We start from the raw sequence: 24,998 nt of genomic DNA, 5'->3' as shown, positions 1-24,998 counted from the left end.
AGTCAAGTGAAATACGGCTACGGCCGGGCAACAGCCATGTGCATGAGGCCTGACTCTTCTGGGCCGCATTGTAAACCAGTCACCTGATTTTAGTAGTGAAGCGGGATGTCCGAGTTCTGTGGAGTCTCCATCATATAGATTCTGGTAAATGCTTCTGTCCTTCATTGACTCGTTTCAGGTCAAAACGTGAGGCCCATTAACAGGAAAGAGTACATCCTGGACGTGTCTGCAGAGATGGAGCAGATTGACACCAACTACATGTTTTGGTTCAGACGCGTCATCTGGGCGCAACCACTCAAGTTTGAGAACGAGTTATATGTGACCATGCACTACAACCAGGTAAGGCTACTTTCACACTCGCGTTTGGTGCGGATCTGTCATTGATCTGCACAGACGGATCCGTTCAGATAATACAAACGTCTGCATCCGTTCAGAACAGATCCGTTTGTCTTATCTTTAACATAGCCAAGACGGATACGTCTTCAACACCATTGAAAGTCAATGGAGGACGGATCCGTTTTCGGTTGTGCCAGATTGTGTCATAGAAAGGGCGACACTTGGGTACAGCATAATGACAGACATAGGGTACAGATTTTGATGCGGGGTTCCTCTTTCTCTGCAGGTGTTGCCGGATTATTTGAAGGGACTATTTAATGTCTTTTCTCATGCTAAACCCACTGAGCAGCAGTTTCAGCAGATCTCGAGACTGGCAGCTCTGCAGCATCGTGCCAAGGACAGCGTCTACCTGCCTACTGCGTGCGTATTCCTCTGCTGTCATGTCACCTTGTCTCCGCTACCTGGAGGATCGTTATTTATAGTCATCCTGCTTCTGATTCCAGGTTCTCCTAGATTTAAGCTCTACATTACAGCGCCCCCTACTGACATTAGAATAAGGGCTCATGCACACGAATGTATTTTCTTTCCGTCTCCGATCCTTTTTTTTTTTTGTAGACCCATTCATTTAAAAAAAAAATGTAAGTTACTCCGTGTACATTCCATCTCCATATGTCCGTTCCGCAAAAATATAAAACATGTCCCATTATTGTCCGCATTACAGACAAGGATAGGACTGTTCTGTTAGGGGCCGGCTGTTCCATTCCGCAAAATACGGAATGCACACGGACTTCATCCGTACTTTTTGCGGATCCGTGTTATGCGGACCACAAAATATATACGGTCTTGTTGTGCATGAGCCCTAATCTGCATGGCTGATCCTGACTATGCAGTTAGAGTTACCTATAGACAGTTGACTTCCTATGATACATGTTCCATATTTTGATCCTTGCTCCTTGCTTTTCTTGAACTCACTGCCGATTCTTCTCTAACTTTGCCTATTCCTTCAGGGTTATGCAGCCAATAGGGGTTGTAGTCCACGATGCCATGCTCTGTCATAAGTCCTTTTCTTCTTGCAGTCGGGAGGTGCAGGACTACATCCCCAGTCAGTACTACAAGGTGGTAAAGCCTCAGTCTTGGCTGAACATGGTGATGCAGCATATGCAACAGATCCAGCCCCTCAGCCCTCACCAGGGGAGGGCGCAGTTCTTAGGTATGAGCTGAAATGGCTTAGGGTTTATTCACATGCAGCAGATTTGTCTCATTCATCTGAACAGAGGCGGCAGAAACCCACGTTCTTGCTGCCAAAACATATAGGGGAAAAAACGAGATTTTTGTATAACTTACCAGTAAAATCTCTTTCTCGCTCTTCATTGGGGGACACAGAGACCGTGGGTATAGCTATGTCCTCTAGGAGGCGCTGACACTAGATAAAGCTGTTAGCCCCTCCCCCGGCAGCCATACCCCCTCCAGCCTGGAGAGAGAGCTCCAGTTTGTGAGAAGCAGTAGGAGAAGCAAACCAACGAAATAACGTGGAACAGCAACAATGCCAAGAACCGAACCAGGTTCTAACCAGCAACAGCCACAACTGTGGCCGAACAACAATACTGGGTGGGTGCTGTGTCCCCCAATGAAGAGCGAGAAAGAGATTTTACTGGAAGTTTTAAAAAAATCTTGTTTTCTCGCCCATATTCATTGGGGGACACAGAAACCGTGGGACGTCCGAAAGCAGTCCACAGGGAGGGAAAACCACAGACCCATGGAGCAAGCGCCCCTGCAGGCAACTAAGAACTGCTACCTTCAAGACTATGCGGCCCGAGGCAGCGCCCGCCGATGCATAAGTATGCACCTGGCAAAATTTAGAGAAGGTGTGCAAGGAGAGCAGTAGCCGCCTTGCACAACTGCGCGGACGAACCTTGAATCCTCCGAGCCCAAGAGCGCCCACCGCTCTGGTGGAGTGAGCCGAGACAACGAAGGGCGGACCCCTGCCCCAGGTGCAGTATGCTTCAGCAATTGCAGACGTGCAATTGCCACCCTGGAGGCCGCCAATGCCTTGTGAGGACGCTCCGGGATGACAAAAAAAAGGGGGGTCCGTACGCCAGAAGGAACTGGAGGCCGGCAAATAAAACGTCAGAGCCCTGATGACGTCCAAATGGTCTAACTCCCTTTCCCTAGGGTGTGAAGGGGAGAGACACAGTGATGGAAGGACAATATCTACATTGAAATGGAAATCAGAGACCACTGTCGGGAGAAAGGAAAGAACGGGCCGGAGAACTGCTTATCCCTGCCTAGAACCAGGAAGGTTCTCTGCAAGAGAGCGCCCCAACCCGGACACCCGTCTGATGGGTGTGATAGCCACAAGAAAAAACTACCGTCCAGGACAGGAGTCGGAGTGACATCTCCCGCAAGAGTTCAAGGGGAGAATTCCGGAACGCTGAAAGGACTAAAGTTCAGATCCCAAGGCGGTAAAGGAAAACGGTATGGAGGAACCATTCCCTGAAGGAAGGTATTATGGGCCCCGGGTGAGTCAGAGGACGGTGGAAAAGGATACAAGTGCCGAACCTGGCCCATCAAGGAACCAAGGGCTAAACCAAAAACCCAGAACTGCAGGATCCACCCCTGCTAAAGGGAAGCGCTCCATGGAAACGGTAAGTGGTCCACCAATGTCCCCCGAGCCGAAGAGGCTTGTGGGGAGACTGAGAAGCTGGCTGATAAACTACCGAGAAAAGAACGCCTGAATGAGGCATGTCCAACCGCAAGCCAAGGAATGAATACATTGGATAGGTAGAAGTAGAGACGATAAGGAGTTCCGTCAGCGACCGTGCATTGACAGTGTAGCAACACTGCACGACCAGACCAAGATGAGAGAAAAACTCCTGCCTCGAGGAGAATATAAGGGGAGTTCCGTTCCAGGAATGAAAACTCCATCAACAGTCGTGACAGGACCCCCGCTCAGCCTGGCGTGGCGAGTCTCGTAGTCTAGCCACGGAATGTGCAGTGAAAAGGCATGACTACATCGGACTGACATGGCAGTCACTAGTCAAGTCTTAAGAGAGGTAGTTGTAGATACGGGTAGTACACCCAGGACCAACGGGTAGGAATCACCTGTAGAAGGGGGGATATGGAAAACGTCACAGCCCAACAGTTGGTCCGCAACAAGACTGGAAGAAAAAAACACAGAACCAATACCCTGCATCAACGTAGATGAGGGGAAGTAGTAACGTAGGAGCTACCAAGGTTTGCGGAGTGGCTGTGAACCCTGAGCCAGAGAAGGAGAAAACGAAAGGAAAATAGTGGCAGTGCCATACTCCGCCTAAGGAGGAGGCCATGCAGCGTACACCACCGAATTTGGCGTTAGAAGAATCCGTCACCTGACGAAGGAGCCGTGCAGGGGGAGCCAGAGTATGTAATGGCTACTCCAGGACCGTAGGAGCCGCAGCGTGTCCCGCCAGCACAAACTGAGGGGCAGACTAGAGGAATCCGGTAGAAGCCATGGTCTCATACTGCCCCAGGGAAGAAGAGCTAACCTTCAACACTCCACCTGGGAAGGACGTTGAACAGGAACAACCACCAAGCCAGCGTCAGGGTGGAACCCTTACCTGAGGGGATGCCCCACTGCAGTGACTGCGAACGCTAGTACCAGCGTAAAATCTGCACCAGCGGAGGAGAACACGCTCCAAAGCTAAACCAGAGTGCCAGCACAACCACTTCCCACATCAGGAATGGTGGATAGGGAATATAGAGTCAGTGTAACACTCGACTTGCTGGAACGTAAGCACAATATTACGTGCCATGGTGTACGCACTACATATTGTTGAAGACACATTGGAAGAGTGGAGGACCATGGAGATAGGGGACGCTAGGACACATGAGTGACGCTGGGCAACCCCCTGAGGAGAGAGGTTGTCATATTCATGTTCCAAACCGGCACCGAAGGAAAAGGACACAACGTGGAAACAGCCACAGTATCCACTGGCGGCACCGAAATACCATTAGAAGAATACAGGGCCCCAGCGTGTATCGATACTCGCTACGCTCCACTTGTAGAAGAAGCAAAGGCATCTATAGCCGTGGCGTAGTTGAAGTGCAACATCCAAGATGTGTACTCATTCCCCACGGTAGTGGATCACTTGTGGAAGGGGGGTGCGTCTGAGCGTGACCCTAGGGAGGAAGGGTGGGGGTGTGGAGGTGACCGAGGAGGAAATATATCCTGCTCTGGCTTGCTGTGTACAGTCTCACCTCTCAGAATCTTGCCCATAGCAGACGCAGGCTCGCCGGTGGGAGTTATCAACCAAACTACCCAGGGGTGGAATAGGAACTTCTAGAGGTACACTCACCGGATTGCGCAGGCGGTGCTTTATCAACCAAACGACCCCGGAGGGTGATTGGGAAGGTCCAGATGCACACAAGTGGATTGCGCTAGTGGTGCTTATCAACCTAACGACCCTGGAGGGTGATTGGGAAGGTCCGGATGTCCACCATTGGATTTGCGCAGGCAGCGTTTCATCAACCAAACGACCCCGGAGGGTGATTGGGAAGGTCCGGATGTACACAATTGGATTGCGCAGGCAGCGCTTGGCAACCAATTGGTCCCAGAGGGTGAATGGAAAGATAGAGAGATCTACCATTGGATTGCACAGGTAGCGCTTTATTACCAAATCGACCACGGAGGGTGAATGGAAAACTGAAGGGTCCTCCTTTGACCGTGATAGGACACGGGCCAGTCTGACACAGACTGGGGGGTCCTGCAGTGATGAGGAATGAGGGGGGAGGACCCGAATGGACTTTATTTTATTTTTTTAAACTGGGATGCCCACCTCAATTGTGCAAGAGGCAGAGGAGATAAATTCCTCAACATTAAAGCCCCGCAGATAGAACCCATATAATCCTGTGCCAGCCTCAAGAGATGGCTGACCAGGAAGGGTTAATTGCCTGAGGCCGAGGTGGGGCTCTGTGGGCTACTGGGGGAGGGGAGGCAAGGCGGGGAAATTCGCGCCAGACCGCCCCCCTCCCCGGGGATGGAGTGCGGACCAGTAGGCCGCAAGCCGGGGCCTAACATTATGAGTACGGCCGGAGCACCGAGGGCTGCGGAGACAACGCTGCAAGCGTGCTTACCAGACACAGCGCATCACTGTAGTCCTCCCCGGAATTCAAACCGACCCCGGAGTGAAGGGTCCTCCCGCAGAGAAATGCGGCCGCTTGCGCACACATGTCGAAAAAGTGGCGCGGGCCGGAGTGAAGGCAGGGCCTAATTTTGGTACCCGGACCCAGTGCTGGCGCTAGCCTCCAGGGGTGGATTATCGCTGGGAAGCAAGGGGAGATCAGCGTTAGTCTGTAAATACTCCATCCATGCATCCGGATCAAGCGGTGCGCACAGTCGCGCGCTGTGTTTAGTAGCGCCAGCGTGGGACATGGCCATTAACCCCCTATGTGCCCGTGTACCGTCGGCACAGAGGGGTAGGGAAGAGGCTGTTAAAACTGGGCTAGTGAAGGCAGCGCTTGATAAATAAAGTCCCATGTCTGGCAAGGAGGGGGTAGGGAGCTGACAATGAAGCCCATCTGCTTGCCAAATAGGAAGGAAGGGGGGTGGGGAAGGGGGTTAACATACTCACCTAGTCCCGTGAACTCACCTAATCTTCCTCCTCTTCACTTCACCCTCCCTAAGTGGGCCTATAAGGTCACCATCTCCAGCAGGGTCACCTCCTCAGCAGCTGGCACCGGAGTGGCAGGAGACTGGTATGGCGGGAGGGTCTTCTCTTTGGCGGACCTAGGTGACCCCTTTGCCTGGCGGGATGCAGGGGGGCGAGGCTGCCCTGGTCCACCTTGTCTTCTGTGGGGGAGGCAGCAGTGAGGGTGACCGGCACTGGCGCAACTCGACCCCGGAGAACAGGGAGGCGAGGCGACCACTGTTGTCCCATCTGAAAAGGAAGGAAAAAAATAAACTAAAATAAAAAATCTCCAGGCTGGAGGGGGTATAGCTGCCGGGGGAGGAGCTAACAGCTTTATCTAGTGTCAGCGCCTCCTAGAGGACATAGCTATACCCACGGTCTCTGTGTCCCCCAATGAATATGGGCGAGAAAATCATTATATATATAATTAATAAGGGGAATTGTTTTATGAGCAATTGTCTTATACAGTATACGCAGTCATCCGTTTTCTTCATTGCTGGCGCCTTGTCTCCTCTCCGCAGGCCTGGTCAGTGCATTCCCCATGTTTGGCTCATCCTTCTTCTACATCCAGAGCTGCAGCAACAACATGGTCATCTCTCCGTGTATCCTGGCCATCAATCAGAATGGACTGAACTTCCTCAACAAAGAGACCCACGTATGTATCTATAGCCTAAGGGTCTGCGCACACAAAACATGTATGACCGTATAGGTCCGTATTACGTATGCCGCCACATACGGTGCTTGTATAAAGCCACATTTACCCACTGCACTGCGCTTAATTACTGCACCAACATTTCTGCAACTTTCTAATAGATTGTGTTTCAATTTCACATCATTTTTTAAAAAAAAATCTCTGATTGCTGTCAGCGAATGGAAATATCCTTGTTTGCACCTTAAGGCTGAAAACCGATCCCGACTGACACTGCTAGGGAGCAAATTCCAAGAGAGAGCTCGGACACACCATAATGAGAGATTCACCTGCGTCAGTGGCAAATGATCAAAACAGGTTTTCTGCCTTGGGATGTTTCTATTTACTGACAACAAGCAGAGATGGCTAGTACACAATGATAAATGCATGATCTATGGGTTTCAGAACAGTGCTACACTATCTCGGTCCCATAGAACTGAATGGAGCATTGTTCACACTCAGTGACAGGTGGGGGCCCCAGCAGAGGGACCCCAAACGATCATACATTTACGAACATTAGGATACGATTTCCAATCTTGTTTCACATTTTTCAATGTTTTCCAGGAGCTGATGGTGACGTTCCCCATGAAGGACATCCAGAGCACTAGGACCCAGCGCCCTGCGCCAGGATTCAGCTACCCTTATGTTGACATCATGCTGGGCGATATGATGTCACAGCGGGTAACACAACTGCAGCTGGAGCAGGTAAAGCAGCGGCGTCCTGTTATACGCTGTGCAATATAAAACAAGGAGTCAGAAAACGTAACCGTGGTGTAACTAATATTCAGTGCTTGCTTGTGTAAAGGAACTCTGCTTTCTGTGTGACATCCGGAAATGACTGTAAATGTTCCAGGGGTATCTTTCAATAAATGAAGCTCAATCGCTGCGTAATGAAAAGTTTCTGCAACTTTCCAATATGCTTTGTGTTTCAATTTCTCCCCGTTCCCAAGATCTCGGCATGCTGTCAGTGAATGGAAACTTCTTCTGAGCATCGATCAGGGGGCTGGATAATCTGCCATTATCAGCAGTTACCAGGTCAGGATAATGGCCCATTCAGACGGCCGTAGTGCTTTGCGGATCCGCAATTTGCAGACCGCACATAGTAGGAAATACCTATTCTTGTCCGCGACTGCGGACATGAATGGGACATGCTCTATCTTTTCCACTGAGCCGCGGATGCGGACAGCACATGGTGTGCTGTCCATATCTTTTGAGGCCCCATTGATATGAATGGGTCCGCACTCGTTCCGCTGTCTAAATGAGTCCTTTAGAGTTTAGCCTCTGGATTGAAAACAAGAATGATCGTATTCACTGACAGCAAGCGGAGATCTTGAAAATAGCTATGAACTGAATCGTACAGCCTATTAGAAAGCTGCAGAATATCTCATGTCACTTTGGTTACTTGTACAAGGTGTCGTCCTATCTAATCGCGGTGCGTCGCGGCTCGCAGATAGATTTGCTGTAAAGGCTTCCTGCTGTGAATGACGTCTATATAATCTGTCTGTTCTTTCTATGCAATCTCTCATGTCACTTCCTGTCCTCTGCTGTACCCGCGGACCCCCCGAGTCACACCTAGTGCCTATGGGTATGTTCCAAGCTTCCTCCTGTCACTCACTAATGTTCATTAAACTCATCATTTAGGATCATTATCAGAACTGGAGCTGTACCGTCAGGTGGGGGGCCCTGGACGATATACCGTAAAGGGGGCCACCCCCCACCCCCCTTACACATGCATGCTCGTTGCGGGGAGATGGAAAGGGGCTGCTGCCAGACTGCTTATCTCTCATGGGAACAAAAGATGGGGCATGTTGGAATCCAGCACGGCTGATCCTTGCACTCGCCTACGCCTACTGCACACGACCATATTTTCGTCTGCGTCTGATCCACATTTTTTTGGGGTCAGATGCGGACCCATTCATTTCAACGGGGCCACAGAAGATGCGGACAGCACACTGTGTGTTGGTCTTGCAAAAAAACATAAGACATGTCCCATTCTTGTCCGTTTTGCGGAGGAGTTTGGAAAATAAATTGAGACATGTACACGGCCGGGATCCGCGATTTGCGGACCACAAAACTGATACGGTCGCGTGATGAGGTCTTATACACAGAAGATAAATCATCTGGTTCCACCAAAATTGCCAAATTCAGCTGACTTTGCCCTGTCATCTAGGCTCATTCTCTCCATTCACACCTGTAGGGGGCGTATTACTCTCAGTGCTTCTCCTAACCTCATCTCCTTTTCCTGCAGGGTTTGGAGTTGTGCAGGGTGGTCGCTGTTCACATGGAAAACCTCCTTCTGAGTCGCGATAAGCGGCTTACGCTCCCTCCCAGCGAGATCACTCTGCTCTGATGGCCGGAACGGTTTCACTCTGCACTTTAAAACGTGGAAGATTTGTGTACGTGTATGAACCTCACGCATGGTGCTAGATGTAATCACAGCAAGGCTATGATCAGTATAGGGGCACCCGCTATGGGGCCCATAGATAGAAGGGCCCCAGTTCAGGTTGGTTCCATGCCCTATGGATGATTTTATAGGCACCACCATGTTAGGTTGTGATCACTGGAGATGATGGGGATCCCACCTTTATTGAGTTCAATGATAAAATTCTGTCTCCCTGCAGCCACCACTAGAGGGCGCTCACTACATCCTGATTAAAAAGGGTTTTCCCAGGATTTTTTTAAAAATCATTATCTGATTGGTGGGGGTCCGACACCCAGGACCTCCGCCGATCAGCTATTTCAGAAGGCATCGGCGGTACTGCCGCAGCTTTCTTTTAGCTTGCCAAGCACAGCGCCATACATTGTATAACAGCTCTGCTTGGTATCGCGCTCAGCCCCATTCACTTCAATGAGATTGAGCTGCACCTAGGTCATGTGACCGATGAATATGACATCACATTGCCTGGGCACAGCGGCAAGAAGGCTGCGGCTCAAACAGCTGATCGATGGGGGTGCTGGGTGTCACCCAGCACCCACTGATCATCACTTAAAAATTCTTGGAAAACCCCTGAAAACTATAAGCAGAAAGCTCCTGAACTCCCCCTAGTGGTGACTGCAGGCAGATATTAATTTCTAGGAATTACACCCATCACAAGTGACTTTCCATCTTCCTTCTTCTGGATGAACACAGCGTGAAGATAATAGGTTGACAGTGTACGACCCATGTAGCGCACACAGGAGGAAGTTTTTTTCTGGTTTATTGCATAGGTAACTGTTTTATGGTTTCTCGCACATTAAAGGGGGGGGTCTCATGTCTGGGGGGAGGGGGGTTCTGGCTTTACACAGGAGATTGACACATCACAATGGTCTATTTTGGACTGTCTCTTTAAAAAAATATCCATTTTCTACTCTGTAGTCATTTCTCCTGTTTTATAGTCAATTTTTGAACGTTTTTTGTTGGTTTTATAGGTTGTGTATTTCATTGAGTAATTGACATTCAATTTTGTAATTTTTTTTTTTTACTGTGTTGTAATTTTATTGTCTCACATTTACTGACTAATAAATGTTTACCAAAACTTTATTACATTTCTATGTTTGATTTCCTCAATACGAGGCCAAAATTTAGGGCAAGTGCTATTCTATATACATGGAAGGAAATACCGCCATCATTAGACCGGCTGTGGCACCAGCAACACCAGGAGCTGATCCCCGACCACAGGATATGCACCTGATCAGTTAGGGTCTGACCCCTGGGACCCCCACCGATCGTGAGAATAAGGGGGGTGATGGGAAAGGTGGGTGACACCCTCTGTCTGAGATGCAATGGCGGCCATATGGGATGTCACTCAGCTTTCCCGGGAAAGGATATAACTAAGAAATCTTTCAATGGGATTTTCACAATTCAGGCATATACCGAGAACAAGAGATCTGCAGCGGGCCTGGAGAAGTCAGGAGGACGAGGATTGGGGTCAGCCGTGCAGCGGTAATGGCACATGCCTGTTCCTGCTGCTTTAACCCTGTGTTGCTCCAGGCCTGCCAAAGGATGACAAAAGGGTGATTCTGTGTGAACCGTGAACCTGTCACAGGGCATCGGGAAGCAGGTTGTGTCGGCTTAATCAGACTGGCAGGCCAGCGAGGAGGAGAAAAACAGAGAGGTTCAAAGCAGGACAAGGAGAGCGGCAGAACATGTCAGGGGACTTGGCGCCGGATCCGATGCCCAGATTTACAGTATGAGGCTCCGGCAAGAGAGAGATTCGGATGTTATTAGAGTGAAACCTGGTGTACACGGATGTCACACGTCTACCACATACATGTATGTTACCACATTCCCAGGGGCTTACATGTGTAATGGGTGAAGGTCTGGTGGCTGCGAGCCCCGCTGATCGCATGGGCCCAGGGCAAGTGTCCATCAAGGTCCATTGGGCACAGTCAAGTAGGAGCTCTCTGGCACTGCTATGGGAGCACTCTAACTGTGATTACTTGAGAGCACTGTTTTGCTGTCACTATTTTTGGGGCACTCTCTAGCAGACACTGTTTATGGGGGCACTCTGTAGAGGACACAGTTTATGGGGGGCACTCTCTTGATGATACTGTTTCTAGGAGCACTCTCTTTCTGGCACTGTTTATGGGGGCACTCTCTTGATGATACTGTTTCTAGAAGCACTCTCTTTCTGGCACTGTTTATGGGGGCACTCTAACTGTGATTACTTGAGAGCACTGTTTTGCTGTCACTATTTTTGGGGCACTCTCTAGCAGACACTGTTTATGGGGGCACTCTGTAGAGGACACAGTTTATGGGGGGCACTCTCTTGATGATACTGTTATTAGGAGCACTCTCTTTCTGGCACTGTTTATGGGGGCACTCTCTTGATGATACTGTTTCTAGGAGCACTCTCTTTCTGGCACTGTTTATTGGGGCACTCTCTTGCTGGGACTATATATGTGACTAATCTCTATAAGACACTGTTTATGGGGGCACTCTCTTGATTATACTGTTTCTAGGAGCACTATCTTTCTGGCACTGTATATGGGGGCACTCTCAATGATACTGTTTCTAGGAGCACTCTCTAGCAGATCCTGTTTATAGGGCACTCTCTTGATGATACTGTTTCTAGAAGCACTCTCTTTCTGGCACTGTTTATGGGGGGCACTCTCTTGCTGGGACTATATATGTGACTAATCTCTTATAGACCCTGTTTATGGGGCACTCTCTTGATGATACTGTTTCTAGGAGCACTCTCTTTCTGGCACTTTTTTTTAGGAGAACTCTATGGGGGCACTCTCTTGATGATACTGTTTCTAGGAGCACTCTCTTTCTGGCACTGTTTATGGGGGCACTCTCTTGATGATACTGTTTCTAGGAGCACTCTCTTTCTGGCACTGTTTATGGGGGCACTCTCTTGATGATACTGTTTCTAGAAGCACTCTCTTTCTCGCACTGTTTATGGGGGGCACTCTCTTGATGATACTATTTCTAGAAGCACTCTCTTCCTGGCACTGTTTATGGGGGCACTCTCTTGCTGGGACTATATATGTGACTAATCTCTATAAGACACTGTTTCTAGGAGCACTCTCTTGATTATACTGTTTCTAGAAGCACTCTCTTTCTGGCACTGTTTATGGGGAGCACTCTTTTGATTATACTGTTTCTAGAAGCACTCTCTTTCTGGCACTGTTTATGGGGAGCACTCTCTTGATGATACTGTTTCTAGAAGCACTCTCTTTCTGGTACTGTTTATGGGGGCACTCTCTTGATGATACTGTTTCTAGGAGCACTCTCTTTCTGGCACTGTTTATGGGGGCCCTCTGTTGATGATACTGTTTCTAGGAGCACTCTCTTCCTGGCACTGTTTATGAGGGGCACTCTCTTGCTGGGACTATATATGTGACTAATCTCTATAAGACACTGTTTCTAGGAGCACTCTCTTGATTATACTGTTTCTAGAATCACTCTCTTTCTTGCACTATGGGGGCACTCTCTTGATGATACTGTTTCTAGAAGCACTCTCTTCCTGGCACTGTTTATGGGGGCACTCTCTTGCTGGGACTATATATGTGACTAATCTCTATAAGACACTGTTTCTAGGAGCACTCTCTTGATTATACTGTTTCTAGAATCACTCTCTTTCTTGCACTATGGGGGCACTCTCTTGATGATACTGTTTCTAGAAGCACTCTTTTTCTGGCACTGTTTATGGGGAGCACTCTCTTGATGATACTGTTTCTAGAAGCACTCTCTTTCTGGCACTGTTTATGGGGGCACTCTGTTGATGATACTGTTTCTAGGAGCACTCTCTTCCTGGCACTGTTTATGAGGGGCACTCTCTTGATGATACTGTTTCTAGGAGCACTCTCTTCCTGGCACTGTTTATGGGGGCACTCTGTTGATGATACTGTTTCTAGGAGCACTCTCTTTCTGGCACTTTTTTTTAGGAGAACTCTATGGGGGCACTCTGTTGATGATACTGTTTCTAGGAGCACTCTCTTCCTGGCACTGTTTATGAGGGGCACTCTCTTGATGATACTGTTTCTAGGAGCACTCTCTTCCTGGCACTGTTTATGGGGGCACTCTGTTGATGATACTGTTTCGAGGAGCACTCTCTTTCTGGCACTATTTATGAGGGGCACTCTCTTGATGATACTGTTTCTAGAAGCACTCTCTTTCTCTTGCTGGGACTATATATGTGACTACTCTCTATCAGACACAGATCATATTTTTTCCGCTTAGTCGCGTACATAACACATTAGCGCTGCAATAACTAGCAGGCACTAGGATAGACAGACTTACATCTGGGTCCTGATGGCAGTCGCCGTGTCACTAAGCACCTGCCCAATGATAGGGGAGAAGAACCTCGAGCCGGTGTAGGTCCTCAGCAGCCATCTTGGTACACCAGTTGCTGACCTGCAGCCATGTTTGTACTCCACCCCCAGTAAGACGTTACTCTAGTCACGTCGACACTATAGTAGAGCACCAAAACAAAAGGTGCCCCTGTGTGCCTGATCCTATGGAAACATTTCTCAGGCCTAAGGTCGTCAAATAAAAGGCCAAAGCAATGGCATTTGGACACGATTAACGAATGACGGTGTATGTTCTTTATCCTATAGGGACATAAAAGACATTAAATGTCAGTAAATGGGGCAGGCACTTAAGAGGACAGCCCCAATCCATTGGGTCTTCCAGTTGCTTTCTGCGTCACACGGTTGCCCCACCTACTAGTTTGATTGGCATGTCGCCTGACCAATCCTCGTAAGGATCCCCTCAGACCGGGCCTGTCACAGCAGCGGGTCGCTTGCGCAGCCGAGAGCCGTTCTTCGGTTGTGTGGATGAGAGGGAACCAGGCGGTGAATGGAAACGGACACCTGACTGACTGAGTCTTCGGCCATGCCCGTCTCCAGCCCCGGGTGAGCCATGTCCGTAAGCGGTTATACCGACCTCCGGGAGAAGCTGCAGTCCTTGTCCCGGGAAACCCCGCCACCTTCCGGGATGAAGAAACGAAAGCAGCCGGCCTCAGACACGGAGGAGGAGGAGGAGGGAGCGCTGTCCGACCAGGAGGAGGAAGAAGCCCGGAAGGTGCGCTCCGGGATCCGCCAGGTCCGCCTCTTCTCCCCGGAGGAGTGCTCCCTCATCGAGGCCAAGATAGACGAAGTGGTGTCCCGGGCCGACAAGGGGCTGTACCGGGAGCACACGGTGGACCGCGCGCCGCTGCGCAACAAGTACTTCTTCGGGGAGGGCTACACGTACGGGGCGCAGCTGCAGAAGCGGGGCCCGGGCCAGGAGCGGCTCTACCCCAAGGGCGAGGTGGACGAGGTCCCGGAGTGGGTGCACGAGCTGGTGATCCGGCGCCTGGTGGAGAAGCGCGTCATCCCGGAGGGCTTCGTCAACAGCGCCGTCATCAACGACTACCAGCCCGGCGGCTGCATCGTCTCGCACGTGGACCCGATCCACATCTTCGAGCGGCCGATCGTCTCCGTCTCTTTCTTCAGCGACTCCGCGCTCTGCTTCGGCTGCAAGTTCCAGTTCAAGCCGATCCGGGTGTCCGAGCCCGTGCTCTTCCTGCCGGTCCGCCGGGGCAGCGTCACCGTGCTCAGGTAACGGGCCGAGGAGCGTGCTGGGGCTTGTAGTCCCCCCCGCATCTGTTTCCTCTTCTCACTGCCTGGGCCTAGTGGTCCCCCCTCATTAGCTGGGACTTGTAGTCCCCCGTGGTCCCCCCTCATTAGCTGGGACTTGTAGTCCCCCCTCATTAGCTGGGACTTGTAGTAGTTCCTCCCTCGTTTACCCCCCCCTCCCCTCATTAGCTGGGACTTGTAGTAGTTCCTCCCTCGTCTCGTCCGTCCCCCCCCCCCCCCCTCATTAGCTGGGACTTGTAGTAAGTAGTTCCTCCCTCGTTTACCCCCCTCATTAGCTGCGACTTGTAGTAGTTCCTCCCTCGTCTTCCCCCCCCCCCCCCCTCATTAGCCGGGACTTGTAGTAGTTCCTCCCTCGTCTTCCCCCCCCCCCCTCATTAGCTGGGACTTGTAGTAGTTCCTCCCTCGTCTTCCCCCCCCCCCCTCATTAGCTGGGACTTGTAGTAGTTCCTCCCTCGTCTCCCCCCCCCCCCCCCCCCCTCATTAGCTGGGACTTGTAGTAGTTCCTCCCTCGTCTCCCCCCCCCCCCCCATTAGCTGGGACTTGTAGTAGTTCCTCCCTCGTCTCGTCCCCCCCCCCCTCATTAGCTGGGACTTGTAGTAGTTCCTCCCTCGTCTCGTCCCCCCCCCCCCCCTCATTAGCTGGGACTTGTAGTAGTTCCTCCCTCGTCTCGCCCCCCCCCCCCCCTCATTAGCTGGGACTTGTAGTAGTTCCTCCCTCGTCTCGTCCCCCCCTCATTAGCTGGGACTTGTAGTAGTTCCTCCCTCGTCTCATCCCCGCCCCCCCCTCATTAGCTGGGACTTGTAGTAGTTCCTCCCTCGTCTCGTCCCCGTCCCCCCCTCATTAGCTGGGACTTGTAGTAGTTCCTCCCTCGTCTCGTCCCCGTCCCCCCCTCATTAGCTGGGACTTGTAGTAGTTCCTCCCTCGTCTCGTCCCCGTCCCCCCCTCATTAGCTGGGACTTGTAGTAGTTCCTCCCTCGTCTCGTCCCCGTCCCCCCCTCATTAGCTGGGACTTGTAGTAGTTCCTCCCTCGTCTCTGTCTCTCCCCCCCCCCCCCCCCCCCCCCCCCATTAGCTGGGACTTGTAGTAGTTCCTCCCTCGTCTCCCCCCCCCCCCCCCCCCCATTAGCTGGGACTTGTAGTAGTTCCTCCCTCGTCTCTGTCTCTCCTCCCCGTCCCCCCCTCATTAGCTGGGACTTGTAGTCGTTCCTCCCTCGTCTCCCCCCCCCCCCCCCCATTAGCTGGGACTTGTAGTAGTTCCTCCCTCGTCTCTCCCCCCCCCCCCCCCCCCTTAGCTGGGACTTGTAGTAGTTCCTCCCTCGCCCCCCCCCCCCCCCCCCTCATTAGCTGGGACTTGTAGTAGTTCCTCCCTCGTCTCGTCTTCCCCCCCCCCATTAGCTGGGACTTGTAGTAGTTCCTCCCTCGTCTCCCCCCCCCCCCCTTCCTCATTAGCTGGCACTTGTAGTAGTTCCTCCCTCGTCTCCCCCCCCCCCCCCCCCCCTCATTGGCTTTGGGGTCCCCCCACTAATGGCATTTCTAGGGATACAATCCTTCCTGTGCAGCACAAGCCTATACTGGGGCTCAGTATGGGGGGGGGGGGGGGTTGTCACATGCTCCAGGTGTCTGAATCCAGTCGTAGCCGACAGCTGCCCCCCCGACACTAATATGGGGCTCCGCCACTGCAGTAGAGCGCGGGGCACACAGGTGGCGAAGGGTCTGACGTGTAGATGAGACCCGTCAGCTGAGGACGGAGGAGATAAGCAGCTGCCAAACACATCTGATGCCGCCTGTCTAATCAGGGAACATGGGATTGGTCAGGACCGATCCTGGTGGCATCGGATGAGAGCTCTGTAACCAGCAGGAGAACCACAAGTCCTAGCAATGCCCTGGTGGAGTCTTCGGTTCCCCAGATCCCGCTGGCATGCTTGTACCAGGACGGAGCGCCTGCCCTGACTCATCATGACTGTCACAGGGCGGCCAAATGTCAGTGACTTGGCCCCGGACCCCCGCGTGTGGGGGAGGGGGCCCTTAATGTGTCTTCCAGGTGTCGGGACTTCCTCGCTGCCAAGTGTTGGTTCCCAGAAGTGCAGGCATCATATGGGAATGGCGTGTGCCAGTCTGACACCCAAACAAGGACACCGGCCGCCCATAACCTGACGGGTCGCTCACCTTCTTAGTGCTGATCCGCAGCGATTAGCCGTAAGCCGGATTATATCTAGGTTATAACCAGAACCGGTCCAGCCTCGTCCTGGTGGGGGGGGTGATCTTTACCACTATTGGGCCGTTTGTTGTGGGTCAGGACTGTGGAGGGCAGTGCGGCTGTAGAAGGGGTTAAATTGCGGTGTGATCTCCTGTATTTTGGGGTCATCCTTGAGCACTTGTGCGGCAGCCCTGACCGCGTTCCTTGCGTTATCGCCACCCCTTCCTCATTTATCCCGGCCCTGTGAGGACGCTGGCCCCCGGGGGCCCCACATTGTGTTGGTTTCCACTTGTCACTCGTCCATAATTGGAAAGGTGCAAGCGTGAAATCGTATCACCGGTCTCTGTGCCAGCGGGAGGAGCGGGCCAGTGCATGATGGGTAATATGTCACTCAGTGCCCACAGGCCAGGGCTGCTGCAGAGGAAAGCTGCTTGACTGGCCATTCCCCGTCATATTAAGGAATGCAGGACCAGCGAAAGGGAAATCGCATAACTAGCACTTCCACACAAAGCCACGGGAGAGTTTCACAGGAGATAAATGTTTGGCAGCCGCTTATCTCCACCCAGCAGCCCCCCTCCCCACTGCAGAGCATTGGTGGGCAGTCACCGCCATCTTGAGTCTGAACTCCCTCTTACATTTGTAGTCGACTTGGATGCACACTATTATGCTGTGTGACTGGCCGGTCTGCTGTGTGACTGGCCGGTCTGCTGTGTGACTGGCCGGTCTGCTGTGTGACTGGCCGGTCTGCTGTGTGACTGGCCGGTCTGCTGTGTGACTGGCCGGTCTGCTGTGTGACTGGCCGGTCTGCTGTGTGACTGGCCGGTCTGCTGTGTGACTGGCCGGTCTGCTGTGTGACTGGCCGGTCTGCTGTGTCGCTGCAGCTTCGGCTCACTGTGTCTATTTCTTGCAGTGGATACGCCGCTGACGAGATCACGCACTGCATCCGGCCCCAGGACATCAAGGAGCGCCGCGCTGTCATCATACTAAGGAAGTAAGTCCTTCACCCGTTTCTGCTGCAACGCGGCTTTCACTCACTCCAGTTTGCAGCCCCACCTCTGTACGCCCATTGCCAAGGCAGTGTGTGCCCCCCCCCCCCCCCCCCCCCTGCTGTGCCCCTGCATGCCGCATATGTTACTTGAAGGGCGATGAGGCGAACAGAGGATCAGTGAACCTGGGCCTTATACAACAAGAATTTTCCTTCAGGCAGACGATCAGGATGTGAAATCCACAAACCACAGGACCGGAGGGTGACGCATCCTGTGACTACGCGCCGTCCTGGCATCCTGGATACATTCATGAGACATTGGATGCGAGGGCTCAGTGTGCGAGTGTGGTTAAAGGGGTTCCCCCAAATGGGATTACCACTGAGCCCAGGCAGAGAAGGGTTAAGGAGAATTGGCAAAACCAGTTGTACCCGTAAGATGCCCATCCCATTCCCGTATTCACACGCATGCTCGGTAGAGAATGTAAGAGTTCTCAGTGGGAAGAAGGAGAAAGCTGCTGCCAGACTCCTCTGCAGTGAGAATGAAAGGATCGGGCAGTTAAAATCCAACATGCCTGATCTGCCATCAGACGAGAGTCAGGAGACCCCACGTTGTAGATGGTCATGCGGTCCTGATGGAATCTGCATGCTCAGCCGGCTTACAGCTAATGTGTATGGCCGGTGGGGTAGGGTGGTAGGGGGTGTGCTGGAACTTCTTCCTCATGTATTGGGGTGTAAACCTGGCTCGTATGGTCCCACGTGTGGCCTGCAAACACCACGGCTCCTAGATTTTTAGACTTTGTAGTCAAAGGCGCCCAATGAGTTTTCTTTAGCCTGCAATCTGTTAATATTGGCAGGGATTGATTATATATGTGTCTTACAGAACAAGAACAGAAGCTCCGCGTCTGGAAAACAAGACCATGAGCAGCGGTCATCACCCGGAGAGGTTATCTGGTAGTAACAGGCAACATATCCTGAAACCAAAGCGGTCCCACCGCAAGGCTGACCCTGACGCAGCTCACCGGTAAGTGAAGGGATCGCACACGGGCTGAGTGGTACGGAGCCGGTCATACAGCACCTACAGAGCTGTTCTGGTGGATTTTAAGCTCCATATAAGAGAAGCATTATTATTATTTTTATCTTTTGGAGGGGAAGGGGGAGGCACATAATATGGCACCAAATGATGGCATCGTACAGTGTCTCTGTGCTGCCGTGCCTCTGTACAGCAGAGCTGCGTACGTGAGACGTTGTTCTCGTAAGTCTCCAGTTCCTATATTAAAAGGGTTCTCTGGGATTTTAATATTGATGACCTCTTCTCAGGATAGGGGCATCAATATCAGACCGACACATGGCACCCCAGCTGATCAGCTGTATGAAGGGAAGGTGCGCATGTGCCATCTGCCATCTCTCACCCTTCTCGCCAGAGTGAGCGGCGCCGTCGCCTCATACAGCTGATCGGCGGGGATGCCGGTTGTCGGACCCTGATCTGATATTGATGCCCCTTTTCCTGTGGATAGGTCATCAATATTAAAATCCCAGAGAACCCCCTTAATCCCTGAGAATACTTGGATTAAAGGGGCTATCCCACTAGATGGGGACTAAGCGTCTGATCAGTGGGAGTCTGACTGCTGGAGCAGAGTAGAGGGGCCCCCACCCTATTTAAATGGAGTGGTGATTGCACTTGCCATCTGCAGAAGTCTGAGTGGGGCAGTGTGGTAGCGGACATGCACAATCACCACTCCATTCAAATGGAAATATGGAGCCCCCATTCTCATGATTGTTAGGTGTCCCAGCAGTCAGACCCCAAATGACCCTTATCCCCTGTCCTGTGGGTAGGGGGTTCCTATTCCAAATTCATAGGGCGTTTTAACTGGAGGAGCACGGCAGTTCTCGGCTTGTAGTGCTGGGTGAACTTAAAGTGGCTGTTCACCCCCAGGGCCCTCTGCTCCCCTTTGCCAGCGTGGCCAGACCCTGCCGCTGCATTCTAGCTCCTTCACTCTACCGCTGTTGATGCAGATCGGCGCTGGCAACTTATTTGACGCAGGTCACGTGGCCGCTGCAGCCTATCCCTTGCCGCAGTGGTGACATGTCGCTCAAGCATCATGTCACTGGGTCATGTGACACATGGAGGAACATGTCCGAAGATGTTGATGCGAGGAGAGACCAGATCTGCAGAGGAGCGAAATAGCTGGAACTCAATGGCGGGGAATTATGATTACCTCCACAGTTCTGGCCATGCTGGGGGTTCTGCCTGAAAGGCCCAGGGGGTGAACGGCCCCTTTTTAAAGGTGTTTTCAGAATTCTTTTTTGTCTGTTTCCATTGTGACGTTGCTATGGGGTCATCTCTCATCTTTCATAGAGAACTAAAGGGCAAGGGTTCCTAGTCCTCCCTAGATGCATCTCTCACGGCAGGTGATTAGCTATTTAGGAGGGGGGGGGGGGGGGGACAACCCTCATGGTAGAGGAGAGGATTAATGGGGTGTGATGTGTGATCGTGTTATATACCTGACCCCATCTTGCCTCTCCCCCCACAGACCTCGCATCCTCGAAATGGATAAAGAGGAGAACAGAAGGTCTGTGCTTTTACCAAAACCCAGGAGACGAAGCAACTTCAGCTCTGAGAACTATTGGCGGAGGCCTTATGATTATGTGGACAACTATACGGATATGGGAGAGGACGAGGACAGCCCGGCCCGCAAGGTGAAAATGAGGCGACACTGAGAGCACTCTTCCAAGGACTCTGCTCCCCGCTCGCTGGATTGTGGAACTCCTTATATATACTTTTTTTTTTTTTTTTTCCTTACTCCGTTGTTGGAAGCCCCAGTCCCGTTTCTTCTCTAAATCGATGCACCACGTTCCGGATCCGGTCTGCAGCGCTCCCCACAAGGCTGCCCCAGCCCAGCATTGTCGCTGCGGTGGCAGCCTGCGCTCACTTTGTAGGAGACCTTCACCCAAGTCTTGGTTGACGACGTTCAGTCCTTTTCTTTTTCTTTTTTTCCTGTCCCTAAATTGAGGATAAGAGCTACGAGGCGCCAGCCAGTGGGTGCTCCGTCCCCCCGAGGCAGCGGCGGTCGCCACGTCACCCTCTCTTCTCTTACAAAAAATAATAAAAAATTTGTTAGGAACTGTCTTCAGTGTTTTTCAGATCGATGCAGATGTTTTATTTCTAGCAATATAAGCACTAATAATAAAATATACAAGCAGATTTCTTTTTATTCTGTACTGCCTCCATTTGTCTGTAAATTATCCAATTAAATTCTGTTTTGCTGAAATCGCCAAGGCCCTGTTTATCCAAACGCCGGGATGTAAATGTCAAATGTTAAGGGGTTCCTCTGCTGTCATGGGTTGTTGGAGACATATGATACTTCAGAGCCAGATGGAGAATGACTGCTGCTTCCCATCTCTGCCAGGGTTGATTCAGCTTTAAAGAGCCTGTCCCCTCTCCTGACAGCTCTGTTTTTATTAATTAGTTGCATTCCACATGCTATAATAATTCTGGGCATCTATACTTATGACTGTTTCATTCCTCAATTATTCCTGCTAGAAGTTATGAATGAAATGCTAGCTGTTTGCAATGAAGGTCCAGATGGATGTTACTGCATTGGGGGGGGGCTACTTACTTACTAAAACAGACTTCTGAGGAGGTGATGGGTCCTATCTGGTTGCTATAGATACATTCCCTAACAACTGTAGTGGAGTGGTCAGGCTTTGCATCCCTAGCAACCATTCAGTCAAGTTAGGGCTCGTTCACACGACCGTGCCGTTTTTTTTGGCGGTTCCGCAAAAAACGGATGCCGCCCGTGTGCTTTCCACAATTTGCGGAAAGGAACAGGAGGCCCATTATAGAAATGCCTATTCTTGTCTGCAAAACGGACAAGAATAGGACATGCCTCATAATTATTGTGGCCCAACGGGTGCGGACAGCCCGCAGAGTGCTGTCCGCATCTTTTGCAGACCCATTGAAATCATCGGTTCCGTTACTGGAACGCAAAATACGTTTGTGTGAATGAGCTCTTAGGCCTCTTTCACATGGGCGTTGCGGGAATTTGTACTATGCATTCTGTATTCAGAATGCTATTATTTCCCCCTATAACCATGTTATAAGGGGAAACAATAATGATCGGGTCTCCATCCCGATCGTCTCCTAGCAACCGTGCGTGAAAACCGCATCCGCACTTGCTTGCGGATGCTTGCGATTTTCACGCAACCCCATTTATTTCTATGGTGCCTGCGTTACGTGAAAAACGCACAAAGAGGAGCATGCTGCGATTTTCACGCAACACACAAGTGATGCGTAAAAATCACCGCTCATGTGCACAGCCCCATAGAAATGAATGGGTCCGGATTCAGTGCGGGTGCAATGCGTTCACTTCACGCATCGCATCTGCGCGGAAATCTCGCCCGTGTGAAAGGGGCCTTACTCAGATCTTCAGGTTTTTTTTATAGGTAGAATTGCCACAGGTGGCAGACAATTGGACGGAGATGCTTGGCAGGACGGATACCCAGTTTAGTTCTCTTAGATGCTGGGGGTAACTGGTTTATTTGCTGGTCTGGGCATCTGATGGGATCGGCAGGGGTGTGTGGCTTCACCAGCATCTTTTTGTTTCTGTGTCTGGATATTATTTGGCATCTACTGTATTTTTCAGACTATAAGACTCACCTAGGATTTAGAGGAGAAAAATATTTTTCATTAGACTTTAGATCAGACCCTGCCCCCCCCCTCCCCTAACTTTCATGATCCTCAGAGCGTCAGCTCATAGTGCGCCCCTATGTGTACTACGTCCTGGCGCTGTATGCAGTCAGGACATAGTGTTTGATGGGGCCCAGAAGAAAACCAGGGAGGGTGAGTACAGGCAAAGCAGCGCTTCCCGTGCCTCCATAATAGTAATGACTGCCTCCATAATAGAAGCTGTCATTATGTTTCAGACTATAAGACGCACTGCCACTTTTCCCTCACTTTTTGGGGAGTGGGGGGGGTGCAAAAAATAGAGTAAGTTAGGAACCAAGAGCACCATGTGACCTACTCAACCCTCCCGCAAGGTGCCAGGCATAGTTCTGGAAGTTTGCCATACAGAGCTGTGCCCACTGTAAACCTGCTGTAGTGGAGCTGAGAGGTGATGCCACCCTGCGCTGCAGACCTGGTACCTGGGAGGCCCCTGACTGGCACTTTGGGAGGACACATATTGGATACAGCTGTGCCGTCTAGTTAATATCTCATGGGTTTGTGCCATGCTCCGTAATACTGTACCCGCGGAGCAGGCTTCCCTCCGGCTGTTGACTTCTTGTGCTGTTTGTCCCGGTCACATCCTGTTACCAGCTCTGCTTTACAGTAACCCCGCAGACTCCACATTAACCTTCTCCATGTGGTCCGGGAATTTATAGCTTCATGCCCCAGATATTGGGTGCAAGTGTATGATCTGCGGCTGCAGAGGATAACTGGTTCTCTGTAACATTCACCCATATTAAGATGGCCATTAGTTACATCCTGTATTCTTATTATTTATTATTTAAGCGCCATTAACTCCATAGCGCTGTACATATGATAAGCGGTGCACATGCATAATACAGACAATTGCACTAAGCATGAACAGGACGAGTTACAGACTGGTACAGGAGGAGAGAGGGCTTACAATCTACATGGTAAGGGAGAAGGACACAGTAGGTGCGGGTGAAGCTGGTCATGGCGGTATAGAGGCAGCAGGGTCACTGGTTGTAGGCTTGTCTGAAGAGGTGGCTTTCAGGTTTCTTTTGAAGGATTCCACTGTAGGTGAGAGTCTGATATGTTGGGGCAGCGAGTTCCAGAGTGTGGGGGATGCACGGGAGAAATCCTGGAGGTGATTGTGGGAAGAGGCGATAAGAGGAGAGAAGGAGGTCTTGTGAGGATCGGAGAGTGCGTGTGGGGATGTATCGGGAAAGTAGCTCAGAGATGTAGGGAGGGGACAGGTTGTGGACGGCCTTGTATGTATTTGTTAGTATTTTGAACTGAATTCACTGGGCAATGGGAGCCAGTGAAGGGATTGGCAGAGGGGAGAGGTGGATAAGTTGGGCAGCAGAGTTGAGGATAGATTGGAAGCGGTCAGACATTCACTGCGCATGCGCCGAATACAGACGCGCACGGCGCATGCGCGAGAATTCGTCAGCTTGAGCGCATTCCGGAGGAGATGGGCGGGCTGGAGGGATGCACTGGGCGGCGGTAGTTTGTGAAGGTAGACCGAGCCTCTAGGTGCTAATGACGCCCCCATAGCACCTAGAGGCTCATTAGCATATCTATATAAGTTCGATTTTTAGCGAAACGGCAGGACAATAAACAGTTATATTAGGATTGTTTGGGAGAGCAGACACTAGCGGATCGCTAGTGTCTGAAAGCTAATTATGTGAAAACGAAGTGGTAGAAACCCTTTAAGAGAAACAAAATAAGAGTATTGCAGGTTTGATACTTTTTAATGGCTAACAAAAATAGAAGTAATGATGTTACATAACGAGCTTTCGAGACATCACCGGTCCCTTTATAAGGCGTACTATAAGAATATATGAAGAAGCAGCAATATACAGGTGAAACTCGAAAAATTAGAATATCTTGCAAAAGTTCATTTATTTCAGTAATGCAACTTAAAATTAGAATATTGTGAAAAGGTTCAATATTCTCAGCTCAAAGTGTCACCCTGTAGTCAGCTAATTAATCCATATCCCCTGAGCAAAGGGGACCTGAGATTGTGACTTTGGGGTTTCATAAGCTGTAAGCCATAATCATCCAAATTATAAGAAATGAAGGCTTGAAATATCTCGCTTTGCCTGTAATGAGTCTCATATGTTAGTTTCACCTTTTAAAGGGACTCTGTCACCACTTTCTAACCCCCCCTTTTAAAAGTATTGTTATCTCCATGGCGCCCCTGTGATTACAAAGGTGTTGTTATAACATAAATTCGCCGTCTCGTTTTGATAAAAATACCTTTTATCTAACCTGTCAATCTTGTGGATAAGGTGCCCAGGGCGTTTCTGAAGGTCTGAAGCTGCCGCCGCCGTTGGTGCCCAGCTCCTCCCCTGATCCTTTCAGCGCCGCCTG

At 51.0% G+C, this 24,998-nt stretch overlaps 2 protein-coding genes across 2 annotated transcripts; both read left to right on the top strand.

The window, feature by feature from the left end:
- The first annotated feature begins 12 nt into the window (after window positions 1-12).
- Window positions 13-9,413, top strand: LOC120984443 (unconventional myosin-XV-like). The gene is made up of 6 exons (XM_040413367.1): window positions 13-339; window positions 623-756; window positions 1,413-1,546; window positions 6,524-6,657; window positions 7,255-7,395; window positions 8,939-9,413. Exons 1-6 carry the CDS (start codon window positions 235-237, stop codon window positions 9,038-9,040), a joined length of 750 nt encoding a protein of 249 aa, XP_040269301.1. The 5' UTR covers window positions 13-234; the 3' UTR covers window positions 9,041-9,413.
- Window positions 9,414-13,858: 4,445 nt separating this feature from the next.
- Window positions 13,859-21,079, top strand: ALKBH5 (alkB homolog 5, RNA demethylase). Its single transcript, XM_040413366.1, has 4 exons — window positions 13,859-14,718; window positions 17,864-17,944; window positions 18,819-18,959; window positions 20,470-21,079. Exons 1-4 carry the CDS (start codon window positions 14,039-14,041, stop codon window positions 20,654-20,656), a joined length of 1,089 nt encoding a protein of 362 aa, XP_040269300.1. The 5' UTR covers window positions 13,859-14,038; the 3' UTR covers window positions 20,657-21,079.
- The last annotated feature ends 3,919 nt before the right edge of the window (window positions 21,080-24,998 follow it).

The sequence above is a fragment of the Bufo bufo genome, unplaced genomic scaffold (genome assembly GCF_905171765.1).
Source record: "Bufo bufo unplaced genomic scaffold, aBufBuf1.1, whole genome shotgun sequence".
NCBI lineage: Eukaryota > Metazoa > Chordata > Amphibia > Anura > Bufonidae > Bufo > Bufo bufo.
This window is presented reverse-complemented; position numbering and strand designations above follow the sequence as displayed.

Coding starts and splice junctions, on each gene's coding strand:
- ALKBH5 (XM_040413366.1), top strand. CDS start 14,039: ATGTCCGTAAGCGGTTATACCGACCTCCGGGAGAAGCTGCAGTCCTTG. Junction 17,945..18,818: donor GCTGTCATCATACTAAGGAA/GTAAGTCCTTCA, acceptor TGTGTCTTACAG/AACAAGAACAGAAGCTCCGC. Junction 18,960..20,469: donor GACCCTGACGCAGCTCACCG/GTAAGTGAAGGG, acceptor CTCCCCCCACAG/ACCTCGCATCCTCGAAATGG.
- LOC120984443 (XM_040413367.1), top strand. CDS start 235: ATGGAGCAGATTGACACCAACTACATGTTTTGGTTCAGACGCGTCATC. Junction 340..622: donor TGACCATGCACTACAACCAG/GTAAGGCTACTT, acceptor CTTTCTCTGCAG/GTGTTGCCGGATTATTTGAA. Junction 757..1,412: donor AGCGTCTACCTGCCTACTGC/GTGCGTATTCCT, acceptor TTCTTCTTGCAG/TCGGGAGGTGCAGGACTACA.